The sequence below is a fragment of the Notolepis coatsorum genome (assembly GCF_963971535.1).
Source record: "Notolepis coatsorum genome assembly, chromosome: 3".
Taxonomy (NCBI): domain Eukaryota; kingdom Metazoa; phylum Chordata; class Actinopteri; order Aulopiformes; family Paralepididae; genus Notolepis; species Notolepis coatsorum.
The window spans coordinates 12,612,207-12,630,887 of record NC_140167.1 but is presented as its reverse complement, the minus strand read 5'-3'; the positions used below and the strand labels follow the sequence as shown (position 1 = coordinate 12,630,887).

General features: G+C 48.3%; 1 protein-coding gene across 2 annotated transcripts in view; it reads right to left on the bottom strand.

Moving 5' to 3' along the window:
• pcnx1 (pecanex 1) overlaps positions 1 to 18,681 on the bottom strand; it is a 109,719-nt gene that overhangs the window by 44,364 nt on the left and 46,674 nt on the right. For both annotated transcript variants that reach the window (XM_084309587.1, XM_084309588.1), the window contains 6 exons: positions 7,806 to 8,032; positions 6,372 to 6,525; positions 4,900 to 4,932; positions 1,865 to 2,036; positions 1,024 to 1,134; positions 466 to 557 (listed from right to left, as the gene is read on the bottom strand). In XM_084309587.1, the coding sequence (XP_084165713.1) occupies positions 466 to 557; positions 1,024 to 1,134; positions 1,865 to 2,036; positions 4,900 to 4,932; positions 6,372 to 6,525; positions 7,806 to 8,032 (789 nt within the window). The remainder of the gene's footprint in view (positions 1 to 465; positions 558 to 1,023; positions 1,135 to 1,864; positions 2,037 to 4,899; positions 4,933 to 6,371; positions 6,526 to 7,805; positions 8,033 to 18,681) is intronic.

The window sequence follows — 18,681 nt, the reverse complement described above, 5'->3', positions numbered from 1 at the left end:
GGGGGGGAGGAGAGTGTCAGGGGGGGAGGAGAGGGTCGGGGGGGTGGGAGAGGTTCAGGGGTGGTCAGGAGGGGTAGGAGAGGGTCAGGGGGGGTAGGAGAGGGTCAGGGGGGGTAGGAGAGGGTCAGGGGGGGAGGAGAATGTCAGGGGGGGAGGAGAGGGTCGGGGGGGTGGGAGAGGTTCAGGGGTGGTCAGGAGGGGTAGGAGAGGGTCAGGGGGGGTAGGAGAGGGTCAGGGGGGGTAGGAGAGGGTCAGGGGGGGAGGAGAGTGTCAGGGGGGGAGGAGAGGGTCGGGGGGGTGGGAGAGGTTCAGGGGTGGTCAGGAGGGGTAGGAGAGGGTCAGGGGGGGTAGGAGAGGGTCAGGGGGGGAGGAGAGTGTCAGGGGGGGAGGAGAGGGTCGGGGGGGTGGGAGAGGTTCAGGGGTGGTCAGGAGGGGTAGGAGAGGAGGAGGGAGGGTGTCTCTTACCTTCAGAGCTCCGTAGCAGAGGCCGTAGAGCAGAGCCACGGTCACCACGCTGCGCAGGAAGCTGTACAGCGCCGACAGAAGGCTTGTGGAGGCTGCAGATTAACACAGTGTCAGCAGCAGCACACCCTCTTCAACAACACTGACTCAGGCGCCGGGCCACCGGCTCGACTTATGAACCATTCTCCCGTGCCGGCGTGCGTTATCGTAACGTTAAAACGTGTGTGTGTGTGGGCTCGCAAGTCATCTCGTCAGAGAGAGACAGATGGAGATACGGAGAGAGACACGGAGAAAGAGAGGACACGGAGAGACAGACAGAGAGACAGAGAGAGAGAAAAGCACAGAGAGAGAGACGGACAGAGAAAGAGACATACAGAGAGACATACAGAGAGAGAGACCGACACAGAGAGACATACAGAGAGAGACAGACATACAGAGAGAGAAAGAGACCGAGAGAGAAAGAGACAGACAGAGACACAGACAGAGGGAGACAGAGGGGTTAACCCCCCCCCCCCCCCCAAAAGACAATTCAACGTACATTTAAGAATCAGAATCACTCACCATTCCCCCCAAACACGTGTATGTCCAGCTGTTCAAAGAGGTACATGAGGAAGGTGTTGACTTGGGGGAGCAGCCCCACGAAGAACACGATGGGAAAGCACAGCGTGAAGACTGCGGGGAGACGGGAGACACTGGTTACCATCAGGACAACTCAATACAACTCACCGTACCCCCCTCACCGTCGACAACTGCAATCATAATAATCACAACTACCTACCTAGTAGTAGTAGTAGTTTATTCAGTCATCATCTCACACAATACAATATGCACAATCATTTAACAATATTTGATTTTACAGCGACTGAAAAGGTATAGACTATACACGCCTGTCCTATATTCCTAACAAAATTAAGACTCCAAAACAGTATTCTAAAAGAAAATAGCAAAAAACAGTATTACGGTATTCACCTTTGTAGTTTTCAAAAGTAGCTTTACAAACAATTTTCTTAAAAACCAAAAGCGAATTTTACTCATTCTTAACCTCATACTATAGTCTACCCATATAACTCGATGATAGTATAACCCCCAACACTAATACTTGCCATGAAAAATATTATTTCTTTGAAGCCCCGCAAAAAACGACTTGAATACAAAACATTTAATATGATTTCATCACTCTAAAATGTCACTCTAAGAAACATAACTGTACATTAGTATATTATTGTGTATAGTATTGTATTTTATTCGTATAACTTTTTAGCATGTCTATTTTATTATCTATTCTATTTTATTATTTGTATTTTTGCACAATCGAGGCGTCCATGGCCACCTTCAGTTCACTACATGTCTGTCGTGTATGTAGTATGTGACAAATAAATCTCTTGAATCTTGGGTACGTTACCTATGATGAGGTCCCTGGCGGACGCCAGGACGAGGGAGCTGGTGAGGGCGACTCCGTAGAGGGTGAAGCGTGCCGTCGTGGTCCTCTGGCTGCCGTAGTGGAGCAGCCAGATGAGGCCGCAGCACAGGCAGAAGTAGACCGGCCGGCTGTACGCTATGATGCGGTTATGACCCTGGAGAGAGAGAGAGAGAGACGAGGAACGGAAAGACGGCGGCGTTTGAGACCAGAGCTGCTGCTGGTGACGGTTATGGAAAGAATCGAGACATTCAACGATTACTTTTAAACTGATTAAATCGGTGCATTTAAAAATAGTTAACCCCCACCCCAAAGAAAAAGACAATTCACCGTTTACATTTAAGAATCAGAAAGGTCTTTATTGCCAAGTAGTTTACACATACAAGGAATTTTATTTGGTCGTTTTTTGGTGCGACATTAACGGACAGACAAGTATGGTAGAATAGAAGAAAAAGGTAGAATAAAAGAAAATTTTGTTTTGTGTAAATCGCTAGCATGGACCATGACGCAGCAATTACTGGACACACACGGATGAAAGCTCACTCGCAGATCTTCTCGTCTCATAATGTCATGTGCATATCGGTGTGTGGAGTGAAGTTGTGGAATAATTTACCCGAATACATCAAACAGAGTAAACATGTGGCACCATTTAAAAAGCAGCTAAAAAAAACACACATTGGAAAAATACAGAAATGAGTATTGAGCATAAACAAAGTTATGTTATATTGTGTATGTAGTACTGCTGTCAAGTGAATCAAGTTTTTTTTTCTTGTAATCTTTTAATATACCGTAATTCCTCTAATAGTAACCCCGGCTTGTATTTGTTTCAACTGTAGCGGGTACCAGGCTTGTATTAGGAGGAGGCCTGTATAAGAGGGAGGCCTATATTTCAAATTTTCAAACGGATCATAATGAATAAATCAACATTTTGTGTCAGTTTGAACCCAGTAAAATGTACTGGGTTCATTTATTGAAACCAAGTACTGTATGAAATAGTAAACAGTGCAATTACAGGTGGTCACTGGTCATTTCAACGTTTTCAAAGTGAAATCATGTAACTAGCTCAGTATGCAGCTCAGTATATTAGTAACCCGGCTTGTATTAGGAGGCCGGCTTATAATTGCTTAGCTCAAGAGCGCACCCGGCCATTAATAGAGACCCGGCTTGTATTTGAGACCCGGTTACTATTAGAGGAATTACGGTAGTTAAAGTATATTCTATATTGTAATACACTAAATAATGTTATATCTAGTAAAATTAATGGAAGAACAAATATAAATGTAAGGGGGTAGGGATCAATAAGCTTAGCTTCACTCTACTCCTTTTTTATTTTTTTACCGTTTTTCTTTTAATGTTTTCTTTTTATTTTTTGTATTTGTTGCTATGATTGTTTGGTTCGACGGAACAAGATATAGTGAGTTGTTTGGAGAAATATGGAGAATAACATGTCCAAAAATAAACTTTTTCATTCATTCATAATGGTGAGATTATTTGCCATAAAGTCGGCCGTACTCATATCATACAGTGCGACAACAGCGAAGTGCACCATCTAGCGCTGCATCGTCGACATACATGAAGACTTCACTGGATACTTGGGTGTCATGTTGGTGTACAAACTAAAAACAGGACCCAGAGCAAAGTAGCTCGTCTGCCCGCAGGTTCCAACCTCTCACCCAAGAGACAACTGGCAATTATGGGCCCGACAGTCAAACTCAATACATCATGTTTTGACCGAAAAGTGTCACGAAAAAAAAAAGACAAGGAGACATTGAAATAGTTGTGTGAAAGAAAAGAGAAAAACTGAAAGAAAGAGGTTGTCTGGATGATGAGAAAGAGAGAGACAGAGGAAGAGAGAGGGAAAGGGAAAGAGAAGGAGAGGTTGGACAATGAGAGAGGGGGGGACAAAGAGAGGGGGAGGGGAGAGAAAGAAAGGCCGAGAGAGGTTGACTGGATGATAAGAAAGAGAGATGATGAGAGACAGGGGGAGAGAGACAGAAGAGAGAGAGGGAAAGAGAAGGAGAGGTTGGACAATGAGAGAGAGGGGGGGACAAATAGAGGGGGAGGGGAGAGCGAGTGAGATGGTTGTCTGGACGATGAGAAAGAGAAAAACAGGGAGAAAAACAGGGAGAGAGAGGTTGTCTGGATGATGAGAGAGAAAGAGAGAGAGAGAGAGAGAGAGAGAGAGAGAGAAACAGACAGACAGAGACAGACAGAGAGAGAGGTTGTCTGGATGATGAGAGAGAAAGAGACGCTGTCAGGATAATGAGAGAGAGAGACAGAGGGAAAGAGGGACAGACAGAGACAGAGGTTGTCTGGATGATGAGAGAGGAGGGGAGAGACAAAGAGAGAGACAAAGAGAGGTTGTCTGGACAATGAGAGACAGAGACAGAGGGAAAGAGGGGGGGAGAAAGAGAGAAATATAGAGAAATGAGGGAGAGAGAGAGAAAGATAGAGGGGGAGGGAGAGAGAGGGAGGAGAGATGAGAGAGAATAGAAAAAGAAAAACAAAGAGGGGGGGGTCTGGATGGAGAGAGAGAAAGAAAGAGAGAGAGAGAGAGAGAGAGGAGAGAGAGAGATGGCCTGTACTCCAGAGAGAGATGGTCTGGATGGTAGCAAGATTAGACGGAGAGCTAGAGAGACACACACACACACAGAGGTGGTCTGCACTCCAGTGGGAGAGCTGTGGTCTAAACCCCAGCCAGCTATTTAAAGCCCCTGCCTGCAGCCCAGTAGGAGACGCATTAATAAAAGACACCGTTTCAGGACAGACCCAGAGAGGATGGAAAGGGGGGGGGGGGTCAGGGCTCCATGACGCCAGGAGGGGGGGGGGGGGGGGGGGGGGCGATGAACACACAGTGCATACAGAGAAAACAACAGCGTTCTGAAGACGCACCAAGAGAGAGGGAAACTACAAAAAGCAAAGCTACGATTAAAATGACGTGATGTTTCTATAATAACCCCTGTATTAGTGGCCGAATACAGGAAGGCGGACATCTTTTACTGGTAATAAAAATGACTCACGTGTCGGGGAGAAGAGGAGTCTGGTTGGACACTCTGAGGAAAAGAGACACAACAGGGAACATGGGTTTAGAACAAGATGCAGAACAAACCCAGGTACAGAAGACCCGCGCTGTTACATTACTACTGATAATCCGGGTACAAATGACTAGAGTCTAGACCATCGTGGGTTCGAGTCCCTGTGATCATGAATCACAAAAGCTAGTTAAAAGGATGTGTATCGGTGATAATCAAACGGTAAACAAAGAGGCTTATTAATTAAGATATTTGACACCAATATGAAAAACGATGTGATTTAATGTTCTTGACTTTGTCTATTTTGCTGCTATCTATGTTATACCGGTACTTATTTTATGTCTGCACTCTTGTCAATTTTGTGCTCATTTTATCAGACTCTTTCTTACTGCTGTGAAGCACTGAGCTGCAATTCTTGTATGGAAGGTGTTTATACAAATAAAGCTTATTATTATTATTAATCCAGTAGAGTTAAAAATCTAATAAATGTATGCTGTTCCAGAGGGGTCTGTACCATCTGTGCGACGCTCACGGCATCCCTGCACTACGTCACTTTCAAATTAGAACAGGTACTTTTAGTGCAGATGCTTCTCAAAGGAATTTCAATCTCAGGGAAGCAGCAAACGCTTGTATTTTCTTAATTTTTTTTTTTTAAATCTTGGGAAATGGTGTCGTCACCTTCAGGGTCCACCGACATTGAAAGTTTGAAACGAATCATTTTGGGCTGCTGTACCCAAACCTCAGGATTTACCACAATGGAATTTAGATTCTTAAAAGATGCACTCGGCTGATTTGCAAGCAACAACAAGTGGAAAAGACGACAACAACAATAGTGCTGTATGTAGCGTATACATACATATATATATGCGTCTGAATATACCTGCATTATAATCCTTCTTTATACCTATACACCTGCATATAACCCAGACAACTCTGCATGATAGCATGTGCAATAATGCTGTATATACCATATATATATATTTATTCTTACCATATATATATATATATCCACCTATCCATCCGTCTGTACATACCTGCATATAATCCTTTTCACATATCAGTAGATACTATATCTATATCTGTACATATCCCTTACCTACTCTTACTAGTTACACTGCTGGCCAGTATGACTTACTACCATAGTGTCTTTATACCTGTACATATTAATACTACAACTATGTAGTGTACATCTGATTAGCAATATTACTCCGTAGTACCAATTTATATATCTTATATCCAGTTTAAATATCACCTGTACATTGTATATTACCATCTATTGCACTCTACTGTTACATTTGCCCTCTGGTTGGATGCCAAACTTCTTTTCGTTGTACTGTATTATAGTGACAATAAATTTGAATCTAATCTAATCAAACGGGTAACAACATGGCTGTGCGACGTAGCTCCATCCTCTGTACTTTAGTGAATGTAAAACGGTGTCGTTTCTTCTTCGGACTCACCTTGAGTAAAGAGTATTGGCAACTTGCGATGACGAGGCAGAACTGAAAGACCCAGATGTCGGTGAAGAAGCCGTGGACCAGCAGCACCGAGCCCAGGAAGGCCACCAGCACGGCCAGCGCCACGGCCAGCACGTTCTCCAGCACCTCCCGGTTCCTGTTGCACCACCAGGACCAGAGTGTTACCAAGACGGACCTTTCAAGAACACCTTGTTTGTTTGTTAAGGAACACCCATGGTTGGTGGCGGGGCGGAGGATTGACCTACATCTCAAATACCGCCCTTTTTTTTCTTCTTTTTATTATCCTCCAACTGTCGCTTCCCTCGGAGAAGCTGTGAGAATAATCATGAAATAATTTCGGATTTTTTTGCTCATGAAGTGAAATCTTTGACTAGGTATTTCTACATTTCAGATTTAATTGTATTGCCTATATTTCATGCGTCTTCCACTGCCCTAACGACCCATACCAGTACCTCCCCTCCCCTATGCTGCTATGATGCCCGAATTTCTCCAAGGGGATCAGTAAAGGAATAACTTATCTTAAATAGAATAGTATTCAAGTAATGTTTCAGGAATTATCCAAAACATCAGAAACTACAGAGAATCCTTTTCTTTATCCCGTTTCCTGAAATGGGGACACTTTTGTGGACCGACCAACCAACAGAGCGGGTTATAGAGCTGCTGGTCGCAGCTAAAAACAAAATACCAAAAAAAAAAAAGGAAAATGGTGCATTTATATATGAGCTTTTATCCAAAGCGCTTTACAATTTGTTCCTCACGTTTTCCCCATTCACACACGGACGGCGGAGGCAACCGTGCAAGGTGCCGACCTGCTCATCGGGAGCAGTTAGGGGTTAAGTGTCTTGCTCAAGGACAATTCGACACGCTGCCATGGGAGGAGCGGGAATCTAACCGGGAGCCCTCCGGATTACCAAGACGACTGCTCTACCTCCCGAGCCACGGTCGCCCCTAACATACAATACCAAAGATATACAGGATATAAATACTGATAGAACAGGTTCATAGTCAGGTTCATTCTTATTTTACTAGGTCAGCCGATGATGGACAGATTATGTTACCACGTCCAAAATCAAATGCTTTAAAGAGGACGGTTGTTTATCGTGCCATCAATCATTGGAATAACTGCCCACTGAACATAAGTAAATTGAATAGCAAAGTGTCTTTCAAATACCACCCGAGAATGCACTACTTAAATATGTGAGCAAAATATTCTGATGTTTATAATGATAGTCATATGTATCTCATGTATTGTTATGTTTTGTGTCGTCTTTCTGTGTGGACGCCAGGAAGACTAGCTCGCCACTTAGGTGGCAGCTAATGGGGATCCTTTTAAACAATAAACAACAACAATAAACTGATGTACTGTCCCTGTCCTACCACACATGGTGGGGGGCGGGGCGGGGCGCCACACCTTACCTGTCGAACAGTGCCAGCAGGGTGAGCCTGTCGAAGTGCAGGCCCACCCACAGGTAGGGCAGCAGCCAGAAGCGGTAGTACTGCTTGGCCTTGCGCACGGCGGCGGCGGGGTCCTCGGGGCCCAGCGCGGCGTCCAGCAGCTCGGGGCTCAGGTCCGTGTCCTGCTGCTCCAGCAGCTCGGGGTCCATCGTGAGCAGACGGTTCAGACGGATCTGAGGGAGGGAGAGCTGCCGCGGGGTCAGGTCAAGTACGTAACGCACACATATATATATATATATATATACTAGTGCCGTCAATAGATTAAAACAATTTAACTAATTAATCTCACAATTTTCTGTAATTAATCTAGATTAAAAAAATAGCATTTTTCTACTTGTGGCTTCCTAAGGATTTTGACACTCACTGGGCTTAAGGCTTAATAATTTTAACTGTTTACTATTTAAAAAAAAAAAAATCCCCATGATTAACATTAATAGCCCAATCAAGATATCTGTAACAAATTACAAATATTTCAGAATTTTATATATATTTGTGTTCGTTTGATACCAAGTCTGTTTTTATTGAAAAAATTCATATTCATATCCATATTCATCATATTTCTATACATTTTTGACACCATATTACAGCGTGTGAAAAATGGACAATTCCTGTGAATAAGAATCTGCCGTTATAAAAAAGAAAGGTTGACTATTTCGGTCAGAAATAGCCGTTAGTAAGCGTTAGTGTGCGGGAGCTTAGAGGACTGTATATAATTATCACCTTAGGGGGTGTGGTAGGATGCCTTAACTCTTAAACTAATTGTACCAAATACACAACTGAGTGAATAACTTAAAATGGAGTCACCTAAACTAGAAAGAGCGAGGAAACTGTTTGAAACATAATGCTTTTATATAAGCAAAAAAGGGGAAAAAGATACATACAAAATATTGTTATCACATTACACAAAGCCTGATTAAATACTATTACTAAATTTAGATGGGCGCCCAAATAGTTATAATAAAGTGTTCTGGCCAAACGTTGCCGCGGTTACCACTGTGACAGAGGAACAATTCCCTCTGCAGGATGAGAGAGATGGAGGTGATGAGGAGTAGTAGACCGCTGCGTGTTGACGAGGGCGGGAAGACGCTGCCCGGTCCAATAGGCGCCACTAGTCTGCTCCTGCAGACCAGATGCTCCGCTGTGGTGGTCCGAGTGTCTCGCTCCGCTCCGTGGTGCTGCACGGCGCACGCCGACAGCTGCTGCAGACACGCTGGTCCCCTCTGTACCACAGGTTACTGCTATGGCTACTTCGTAGGACTAGTTGTGTCCCTTTACAGCGACACAGACCTTATCTAAATGTTCTCTGGTCTGTGTTATATATCGACTGATATGTCCAGTACAGAGCAGCTATCGAAGCATGAGCCGAAGCTACTTTAGGTATTAGAGCCGAGCTAGCTAGCTTCGGCTAACTGGTAACGATAGATGGGGAATACTATAGTCTGCTGTAATATGCTAATCCCAGACGTTTACTAAACATCAAATTAGCTGGGTACTAAAACTCACTCTCTCTTGGTGGTATAATGTCCGCTTGGTAAGCCACTTTACATACTTGGTCACCGTCAAACTATAACGTTAACGAGAGCAACGCCGTGTGTACGTCCGCTCTCTTCCGTTGGTCCGGTCAAGTTCAACGTCAATAAGCTCATAGAGAGGAAGTGACGCAGATACGAGGGGACACTAAACCACCTCTGGCCCACTAGATGGCAGCACCGTCATATAACCTGAGATGCAATCAATAGGCAGCAGTGTAACATTATGTGGTAAATAATAACTTAACTCCCACATATTAACTTAAAGGGGGATTATTTTAGGTCTAATTTTACCTAATTGCAGACCCTTCAGCACAGCCGCCCCCTGATTTGCGGCGCTAATCAGTACTGAGGTCTGCTGAATGTCTAGTAGTCACTCAGGCTGGTCAGAGTCAGAGTACGGGGGTAGTCGGATCAGTCGAGCCACTGGTCTGTGGTATGTTCTTCCTCCGACCTCCACGATAGCAGAGCGGACTCTTCCGTCTTGCCCTTTTACCACACTCTTCACCCCTCCGGTGAGCCAGCGGGCTCGGGGAAGCGCCTGATCCACGATCATGACTGGGGTTCCTGGTTCTAGGTTGCCTCTTTCAGTGATCCACTTGCGGCGGCCTTGCAGCGATGGGAGATATTCGGTGGTGAACCTCTTCCAGAATTGGTCGGCTAAAGCCTGACTATACCTCCATTGTCTTCTGCCGATGATCTCGGTGGAGGCGTAGACCGCAAAGGGAAGGGCCGCGTCTCGCCGCCCCATCAAAAGGCTGTTGGGTGTTATGGGGTCGAGATCGGCCGCGTCGCTACTGACGTACCCCAGTGGCTTGGAATTCAGAATGGCTTCAATCTCCACCAGCACGGTGTTGAAGACCTCTGCCTTCGGAACCTGTCCTCTGAGCGCGGCTGCTAGAGCAGCCTTTACTGACTTGACCTCTCTCTCCCACGTTCCACCGAAGTGGGGTGCATTTGGAGGGTTGTAGGAGAAGGTGACCTGTTGGGAGGCCAGCTCGTCCCTCAACTCCTCACTCATCTGGTGGTAACTCTTGATGAGTTCAGCTTCTCCTCCCTTGAAATTCGTCCCGTGATCAGACCATAAGGTATGGGGTCGCCCTCTCCTTCCAGTAAATCGACGGAATGACTGGAGGAAGCTGTCTGTTGTCATTTCAGCCAGCACCTCGAGATGGACGGCTCTCGTGGTGAGGCACTTGAAGATGATTCCCCATCTCTTAGCAGTTGCTCTCCCGATCTCCGCCTTGATGGTGAAGGGCCCGAAGCAGTCCATGCCCGTGTTGTGGAAGGGCGCTTCTTGGAGACGGAGGCGGCAGGATGGGAGGTCAGCCATTCGTGGCATGATGGGTTGGGCTCTGAGCTTCTGGCAGTCTGTGCATGACCGTTGGTAACGCCGCACAGCCTCCCGGCCGCAAAGTATCCAGAACCTTCTCCTGAGCTCCGCGAAGAGCCGCTCCGCTCCAGGGTGATACAATTTGGTGTCATAGTGACGAATCACCAAGTTAGTCACCGGATGCTTCGAGGGGAGTAGGATGGGGTGTTTGCTGTCCTCAGTGAGGCCCTGAGCCCGTCGTAGGCGGCCTCCGACACGTATGAGGTCTTTCTCGTCCAGTTCGGGGGCCAGTAGCCTCAGCTTGCTGTCTCTTGGTAGCTCCATCTTCCGTCCCAAGCACGCCATCTCGATCTGGAAGACCTCCCGCTGCACCCTCTGCAGCAACATGATCTCAGCTGCGGCGTAGTCGTCGGCGCTGAGAGGGGTCGGGTCTCCGGGACCGGGGTTCCGGTGGTGGAAGGTACGTACTTGGAGCTCTTCTAGGGTCTGGCAATCCTCAACCTTGGGACCGTCAGTATTTGAAGGGTCTTGGAGTCCAGTGAGGCCGCAGAAGATGGACTTCTTAAGTTCCACCTCCACCTCTGCGTTCTCCAAGTTCGGAGGAGAAGGCCAGTCTTCTTCTGGCTTGCGTAGGTAGTCGGGTCCACGGTGGTAGAGGTTGGGACGTGCCAATTCCTCGAGGGTCGCACCTCTGGTGATCACGTCCGCCGGGTTAACATCTGTCGAAACGTATCGCCAGCAGCTGATCCCCACAAGCTCTTGGATCTCTGTCACCCTTGTTCCTACGAATACTTTATATCTGCACGAAGTCGACTGGATCCACTGGATGACTGTTGTGGAGTCAGACCACATCGACACCACGTGAAGGGGGAGGTGCAGCTCTTCCTTCAGCATCTTTCCCAACTGGGCTCCACTTAGAGCTGCGCAGAGCTCCAGCCGGGGAATGGATTGCTGCTTCTTGGGTGCAACTCTTGAGCGTGCAAGAATGAAGGAGACGTGGACTGTGTCGTCGGGCTCCACCGCGCGCAGGTACGCTACTGCACCATATGCCTTCTCAGACGCGTCACAGAATACATGAAGGGAGAGCTGGCTGCCGGTCAGACTGACGCTCGAGGGAAAGTAGCTCCTGGGAAACTCGATCTGTTGGAGGGTGGGGAGCTCTTCTTCCCACTTCTTCCACTTCGCCCCGAGTGTCTCTGGTAGGGGGTCATCCCATCCCTTCGCCTCAGTCCACAGCTCGCTGACCAGAGCCTTGGCACGAGTCGTGTAGGGGTTGATGTAACCCAACGGGTCATATTGACTCGCCAGAGTACTGTAGATCGACCTCCTGGTTACGTAATGGCGAGTCTCGATTTTCTTTTGCCGGTAACACAGGGTGTCAGACTTGAAACGCCAGAGGAGACCCAGAGTCATTTCATGGGCGTCCTCACTTGACTGGGAGAGCCAGGTCTCGCTGCTGTCAGCCTTCGCTTCGTCTGGGAGGTCTCGGACGACCTCAGGGTTGTTGGTGGCCCACTGGCGGACCTCAAAGCCAGCGGTGGCCAGGAAGGTGCGTATGTCATGCACCAGCTTGTAGGCCTCTTCCGCGGTCTCCACGCTGTGGAGGCAGTTGTCCACATAGAAACTGTGGTGGACAGCATCGGAGACTCCGGGGGGTGCGGCGCCGTCGTCGACATGAAGCTGCAGGGCGTAGGTGGCGCAACACGGGCTGCAGGTCGTCCCGAAGGGCAGCACCTCCCACTGATAGATGGACGGTTCCGGGTCGTCTGGGTTTTCTCTCCACAAGAACCTCATGAGTGGCTTATCTTCGTCGAGCAAACACACCTGATGGAACATGCGTTTGATGTCGCCACTGATGGCGGTCTTCTGTCGTCGGAAGCGCACCATGACTCCGAGGAGAGGAGGGGTCAGAGTCGGACCGGGCAGGAGATAGCGGTTGAGGTTCTGCTGGCGCACTTGAAAGCTGCAATTAAAGACCACTCTGTTCTTTCCGTTGTGTTTAACGTTATGGTGTGGAAGGTACCATGACTCGGTACTCCTTTCCGCCTCCTCAGGCTTCAGCCTCCTGACTAGTCCAGACTCTATGAGCTTGCTCATTTCTGTGGCGTAGGCGGCAGCCGTCTCGGGGTCTCTGCTGAGTCTTCTTTCAGTGCTAAGCAGACACGGCTTCGCTACTCCTGGGGGAACCTTGAAGGTCGGCATGGGCTCTCTTCTCAAGAGCGGTGTGGCGTATCTGAGGACACCGCGCACGCAGACACGCTTGGTCTTGGCTTGGAGAAGATCCATCGCCGCCTTATCTTCTTTGGAGCGAGTGTGTATCTTCTCGTTTTTGTATGGAGCAATGTCCAGCTGCCATAACCTCTGAACATTCTCCAGCAATGCCTCGTCTTCATGCCCCGCTCCAATGAAGAGGCAGTGGGTCTGACGGGCGTTCAGATTTCTTAGACTGATGGGGCCCTGCAGGGTCCAGCCTAGCGGAGTCTCCAGGGCGACGGGACATCCGGGTGGACCCGGGATGATGTGCTTGGGTAAAGTGAGGTTCACATTATCGGAGCCGAGCAGGAGGGTGGGCTTCACCTCCATTGCAGCGTTGATCCCCAGATTACGGAGATGTGGGTACCTCTTCATGAGGGACTCCATCGGGTAGCCGTAACTGGAGAGGCACAACCCGGCAGCTGTGAATACGCGGCTCACTTTGAAGACTTCCTTCGGCCGTCCGGCCGGTGTGAGGGTGAGGGCCACACTTTCTCCTCGAATAGTGGTGCGCCCTGGTTGGATGGTGAGGAGATCCAGCTCCTCTGCGTCGCCCACGAGTCCAAGGGCGATGGCAGCCTCACGCATCAGCAGCGTGCGCTCCGAGCCATCGTCAATAACCGCGTAGGTCTCCAGAGTCTTGTCGCGGTTCCGCAGGACCACCGGCACAATCTTCAACAGCACGCGGGGAGTGCTGCCTCTCACGGGGCCCACGTAGTAGTTGCGTAGCTCTCTAGAGGGCTCATCACGGACTTCCGCCACATAAGGCTTAGCCTTGTCGTCTCTATTGTTGAGGTCGTGGAGGGCCGTGAGGTGGATCTTCCCGCACCCGCTCTGTCTGCAGGGTCCCTTGAGGGTGCAGTCCTTTGCTCGGTGCTCACGGGCGCACTTCCAGCACCGCTTATTCTCTATTATCCACTGTTTCTTTTCCTCTGTAGTCTTCTCCTTGAACACGGGACAGTTGTCTAGCCAGTGGACCTCTGTGCAGCACTGGCATGGCGGCGGAGTCTTCTTCTCTCCTTTCTTCTGGGAGAAGCCTCGTTGGCCTTTCGGGGGCCCTTGGTGCTCCTTTGATGTGGTTTCATGTACGGTGGTCAGCACCCTAACGGGCCGCCCTGTTCGGTCTGACTTGTCTCGTCCACTGCGTCCATTGCCTCTCGGCTCTTCCCGCTTGGGGAGGCGGATGTGCCTCATCTCCGACTTCAGGAACTCTGAGAGCTCCATCAGGGTAGACAGTGGCTGTTGGGGGTGGAGACGCTCGTGTTCCCGTCGGAACCTCTCTTCCCTTTCCTTTGGAAGCTTCCTGACGAAGCGTTCTACGTTGGAGCCTGCATAGAGCTCAGTGCGGCCGGTGGCTCCTTGGAACGTCAGGAGGCTCACCAGAGCCTGTACCTTCAAGGAGTATGCGTCCAGGGCGTGGTCGTCCTTTATGTCTGCCATTTCTCCCAGCTCGTGGATCTCCTCCACTATGTGGTCCCACGGGCGTCCCCAGCGCTCGTCCAGGGCCTGGAGAGACGAAGTATAGGGGGTGGGGGAGTATGCGTTGGCAGTGCATATGAGCTTGGCCGCAGGCAGCGTACAGTGCATAGACAGCTCGAGGAACTTCTGTTGCTCGCTGTGGTTGGCGGCGCCCAGGAGGAACTCCAGACACATCCTCATGTCATGGTACTGACTTCTAGAATTGTCTTTGAAGAATGGGATGGCGCTCCCTGGTGGGCGCTGTGGGAGCGGGTCGTACCTAGGGGCCGGTGCAGTTACGGGCCAATGTTGATGGGATCTGGAGGTTGCTCTGTGTGTGGCGGGTAGCCGCTCACATTGAGAGCGGGGTGGCACCTCTCCTGGTGCCGTATATTCCTCCTGCAGACGAACCAGTCGCCTTTCCAGGTCTTCGGAGTCGGCCTTGTCCCTTCTTCGGGGTCGGGGATACGTAGCCGGGTGCTCCTCCCTTTCAGGCTGGCGGCGCTGGGGTGAGTTATTCCTAGTGGATGCTCTTGATGATTGCCTGGAGGCAGAGGCCGATTGCAGTTGGGCGGTAGCGAGCCGGGTGTACTCCAAGGCCTGGGCTGCCGCTCTATCGCGCTCCCGCTCCAGTGCTTCCGCGGCTCTTCTCTCTCTGTCGAGCGCATCTTGGCGTCGTTGAGCCTCTCTTGCGAGCGCATCTTCGCGTTGTTGTTGCATGCATTGGAACATGAATTCTGTTTGGCTTGTAACGCTCCCTCTGCTTTGTGCTCTGCTGGGGGGCCTACTAGTTCTGCGAGTGTCTAGGAAGAACTCTCCCGGTTGGAAGTGATTGAAGTCCTGCCTGCCGCGTAGCTCCACTCTGTCTGGGGGATTGATATCCTCTCCAGGTTGCGAGTCGTTTTCAGCTGAGTCACTCTCCTCTTCTTCTTCAGACTCATCTTGCTCATCATACTCATCTTGGTTGGCGGTATCCAGTGGCGAGAAGGTAGTTATGTCTTTACTACACAAGACTGCCACCTGGTGTCTCTTCTTCTCTTCAGGCCGCTGGGGGGTGTCAGTCGGGTCTGACTCTGTTCTCAGAGTCTGATCTAACTGCGGTGTGGCAGCAGCACCCTCTACTAGCTGGGGTGTGCCTGCCGTCTGATCTAACTGTGGTGTGGCAGCAGCACCCTCTACTAACTGGGGTGTGCCTGCCGTCTGGGTTGTAAAGTCCCCTACTGTCCGGTCAGCTGATGTGTTTAGCATATGCTGATTGCTCTCCGAACTAGGGCTACTGGGTGTACCCAGGACACAGTCATCTAGTCGGGAGGGTAATCTACGCTCCCTAGGAGCACGTGTCTTCCCTTCAGGGAAGGGGGGGGGGGGGCCCTTTGAACCTACCTCGCTCTTTTGTGACATCCTATCTGGTTTAACTCCGGCTCGAAGTGACCAAATTGTGCGGGAGCTTAGAGGACTGTATATAATTATCACCTTAGGGGGTGTGGTAGGATGCCTTAACTCTTAAACTAATTGTACCAAATACACAACTGAGTGAATAACTTAAAATGGAGTCACCTAAACTAGAAAGAGCGAGGAAACTGTTTGAAACATAATGCTTTTATATAAGCAAAAAAGGGGAAAAAGATACATACAAAATATTGTTATCACATTACACAAAGCCTGATTAAATACTATTACTAAATTTAGATGGGCGCCCAAATAGTTATAATAAAGTGTTCTGGCCAAACGTTGCCGCGGTTACCACTGTGACAGAGGAACAATTCCCTCTGCAGGATGAGAGAGATGGAGGTGATGAGGAGTAGTAGACCGCTGCGTGTTGACGAGGGCGGGAAGACGCTGCCCGGTCCAATAGGCGCCACTAGTCTGCTCCTGCAGACCAGATGCTCCGCTGTGGTGGTCCGAGTGTCTCGCTCCGCTCCGTGGTGCTGCACGGCGCACGCCGACAGCTGCTGCAGACACGCTGGTCCCCTCTGTACCACAGGTTACTGCTATGGCTACTTCGTAGGACTAGTTGTGTCCCTTTACAGCGACACAGACCTTATCTAAATGTTCTCTGGTCTGTGTTATATATCGACTGATATGTCCAGTACAGAGCAGCTATCGAAGCATGAGCCGAAGCTACTTTAGGTATTAGAGCCGAGCTAGCTAGCTTCGGCTAACTGGTAACGATAGATGGGGAATACTATAGTCTGCTGTAATATGCTAATCCCAGACGTTTACTAAACATCAAATTAGCTGGGTACTAAAACTCACTCTCTCTTGGTGGTATAATGTCCGCTTGGTAAGCCACTTTACATACTTGGTCACCGTCAAACTATAACGTTAACGAGAGCAACGCCGTGTGTACGTCCGCTCTCTTCCGTTGGTCCGGTCAAGTTCAACGTCAATAAGCTCATAGAGAGGAAGTGACGCAGATACGAGGGGACACTAAACCACCTCTGGCCCACTAGATGGCAGCACCGTCATATAACCTGAGATGCAATCAATAGGCAGCAGTGTAACATTATGTGGTAAATAATAACTTAACTCCCACATATTAACTTAAAGGGGGATTATTTTAGGTCTAATTTTACCTAATTGCAGACCCTTCAGCACAGTTAGTAAGCACCGGTTAGTACTAATCTATTACTAAAAGGTATTGTTTTTTTTTTGCATGCCTGGTGTAATTATTCTGTTTATTTATCGATATATGATGTGAAAATTTGAGATTAGAGATACATTTTTTTTTTTTTTTTTTTTAGACTTGCGGTTTTATGGCGGTTTTATTAACATGGAAGTGGATGGGATGAAAATAGACGCTAGGGACATGGGAGGTACCCTATATGACTAACTTTTTTTAGAGCGTTTCAAATCATAATCTTTTGACATAATGAAAATATATGTAAAATGAAGATATGGCCCCAATTTCATGAAATAATAATAAACACAGACACCGCTGTGCTCTCACACAAAGTCAAGAAAGTAGAAAAGTAGTAGAAATCATGACCAGGAAGCCACAAGGGTTAAGACCAAAGTTTGTAACAGATATTTACGTGAGTAAAATCATGGAATTAATGTAAAATCAACACAAAGAAAGTATATTATTTAGATTCAAAGACTATTTTAATAGCTTTCTTTGAATACAGTTTCTCTCCTGTGAAATACAAATGTTCAACAAAACCATCAACATTGACTCAGCTAGACCGCTTTCTTATATCCGCGGCGCTAAGATTGAACATTTTTCACTCCATAGATTAATCTAGATTAATTTATTTTAATGCTTTAAATAATTTAAATGAATCTCTCCAAAGTTAAAGCATCAACTTTGACAGCCATAATATACACACACAGATCTGAGGGAGGGAGAGCTGCTGCAGAGTCAAGTACGTAACGCACACACACACACACACACACACACACACACACACACACACACACACACACACACACACACACACACAGTATTGTACACCACCAAACACCTGTGCCCGCAAACACACGTGTTGGTGTTGACAAGCTAATGCACGGACATGTACACGTATACACACACACCACACAACTGCATGTACACACAGGATACATACTGGATATCTACGCACACACACAAAGACCTGCACCTACAAATACACACAAATACCTGCACCTACAAATACACACAAATACCAGCATCTACACATGCACGTACGCATGGACAGTGGACACACAAATACCTGCATCTACACACACAAATACCTGCACCCACCCACACACACACACAAATACCTACACCCACCCACACACACACAAATACCTACACCCACCCACCCACCCACACACCCACAAATACCTGCATCTACAAATACCGGCACTTATACACACACACACACACAACTGAGGGAAGGAGAAAGTGCTCCAGGGTCACAGGCAGGTTAAAGGCATCAAATAACAAACACATGTACACACACATGTACACACACACACACACACACATGTACACACATCTGCACACACACACACACACCTGTAAGCGAGGGCTGCACAATTGATCAAACTAATGCAATATCCAAAGACGCAGGAGGCTGTGAAATTTGATAAATGCAAACCGTGTGGCGCTGCAGAGACGTATTCTACACACAAACACACCACCAGGCAACATGTGTCCAAAGAGAACACCCCCACCAGAGAACACCCCCACCAGGATGTGTCCAAAGAGAACACCCCCACCAGAGAACACCCCCACCAGGATGTGTCCAAAGAGAACACCCCCACCAGATAACACCCCCACCAGGATGTGTCCAAACAG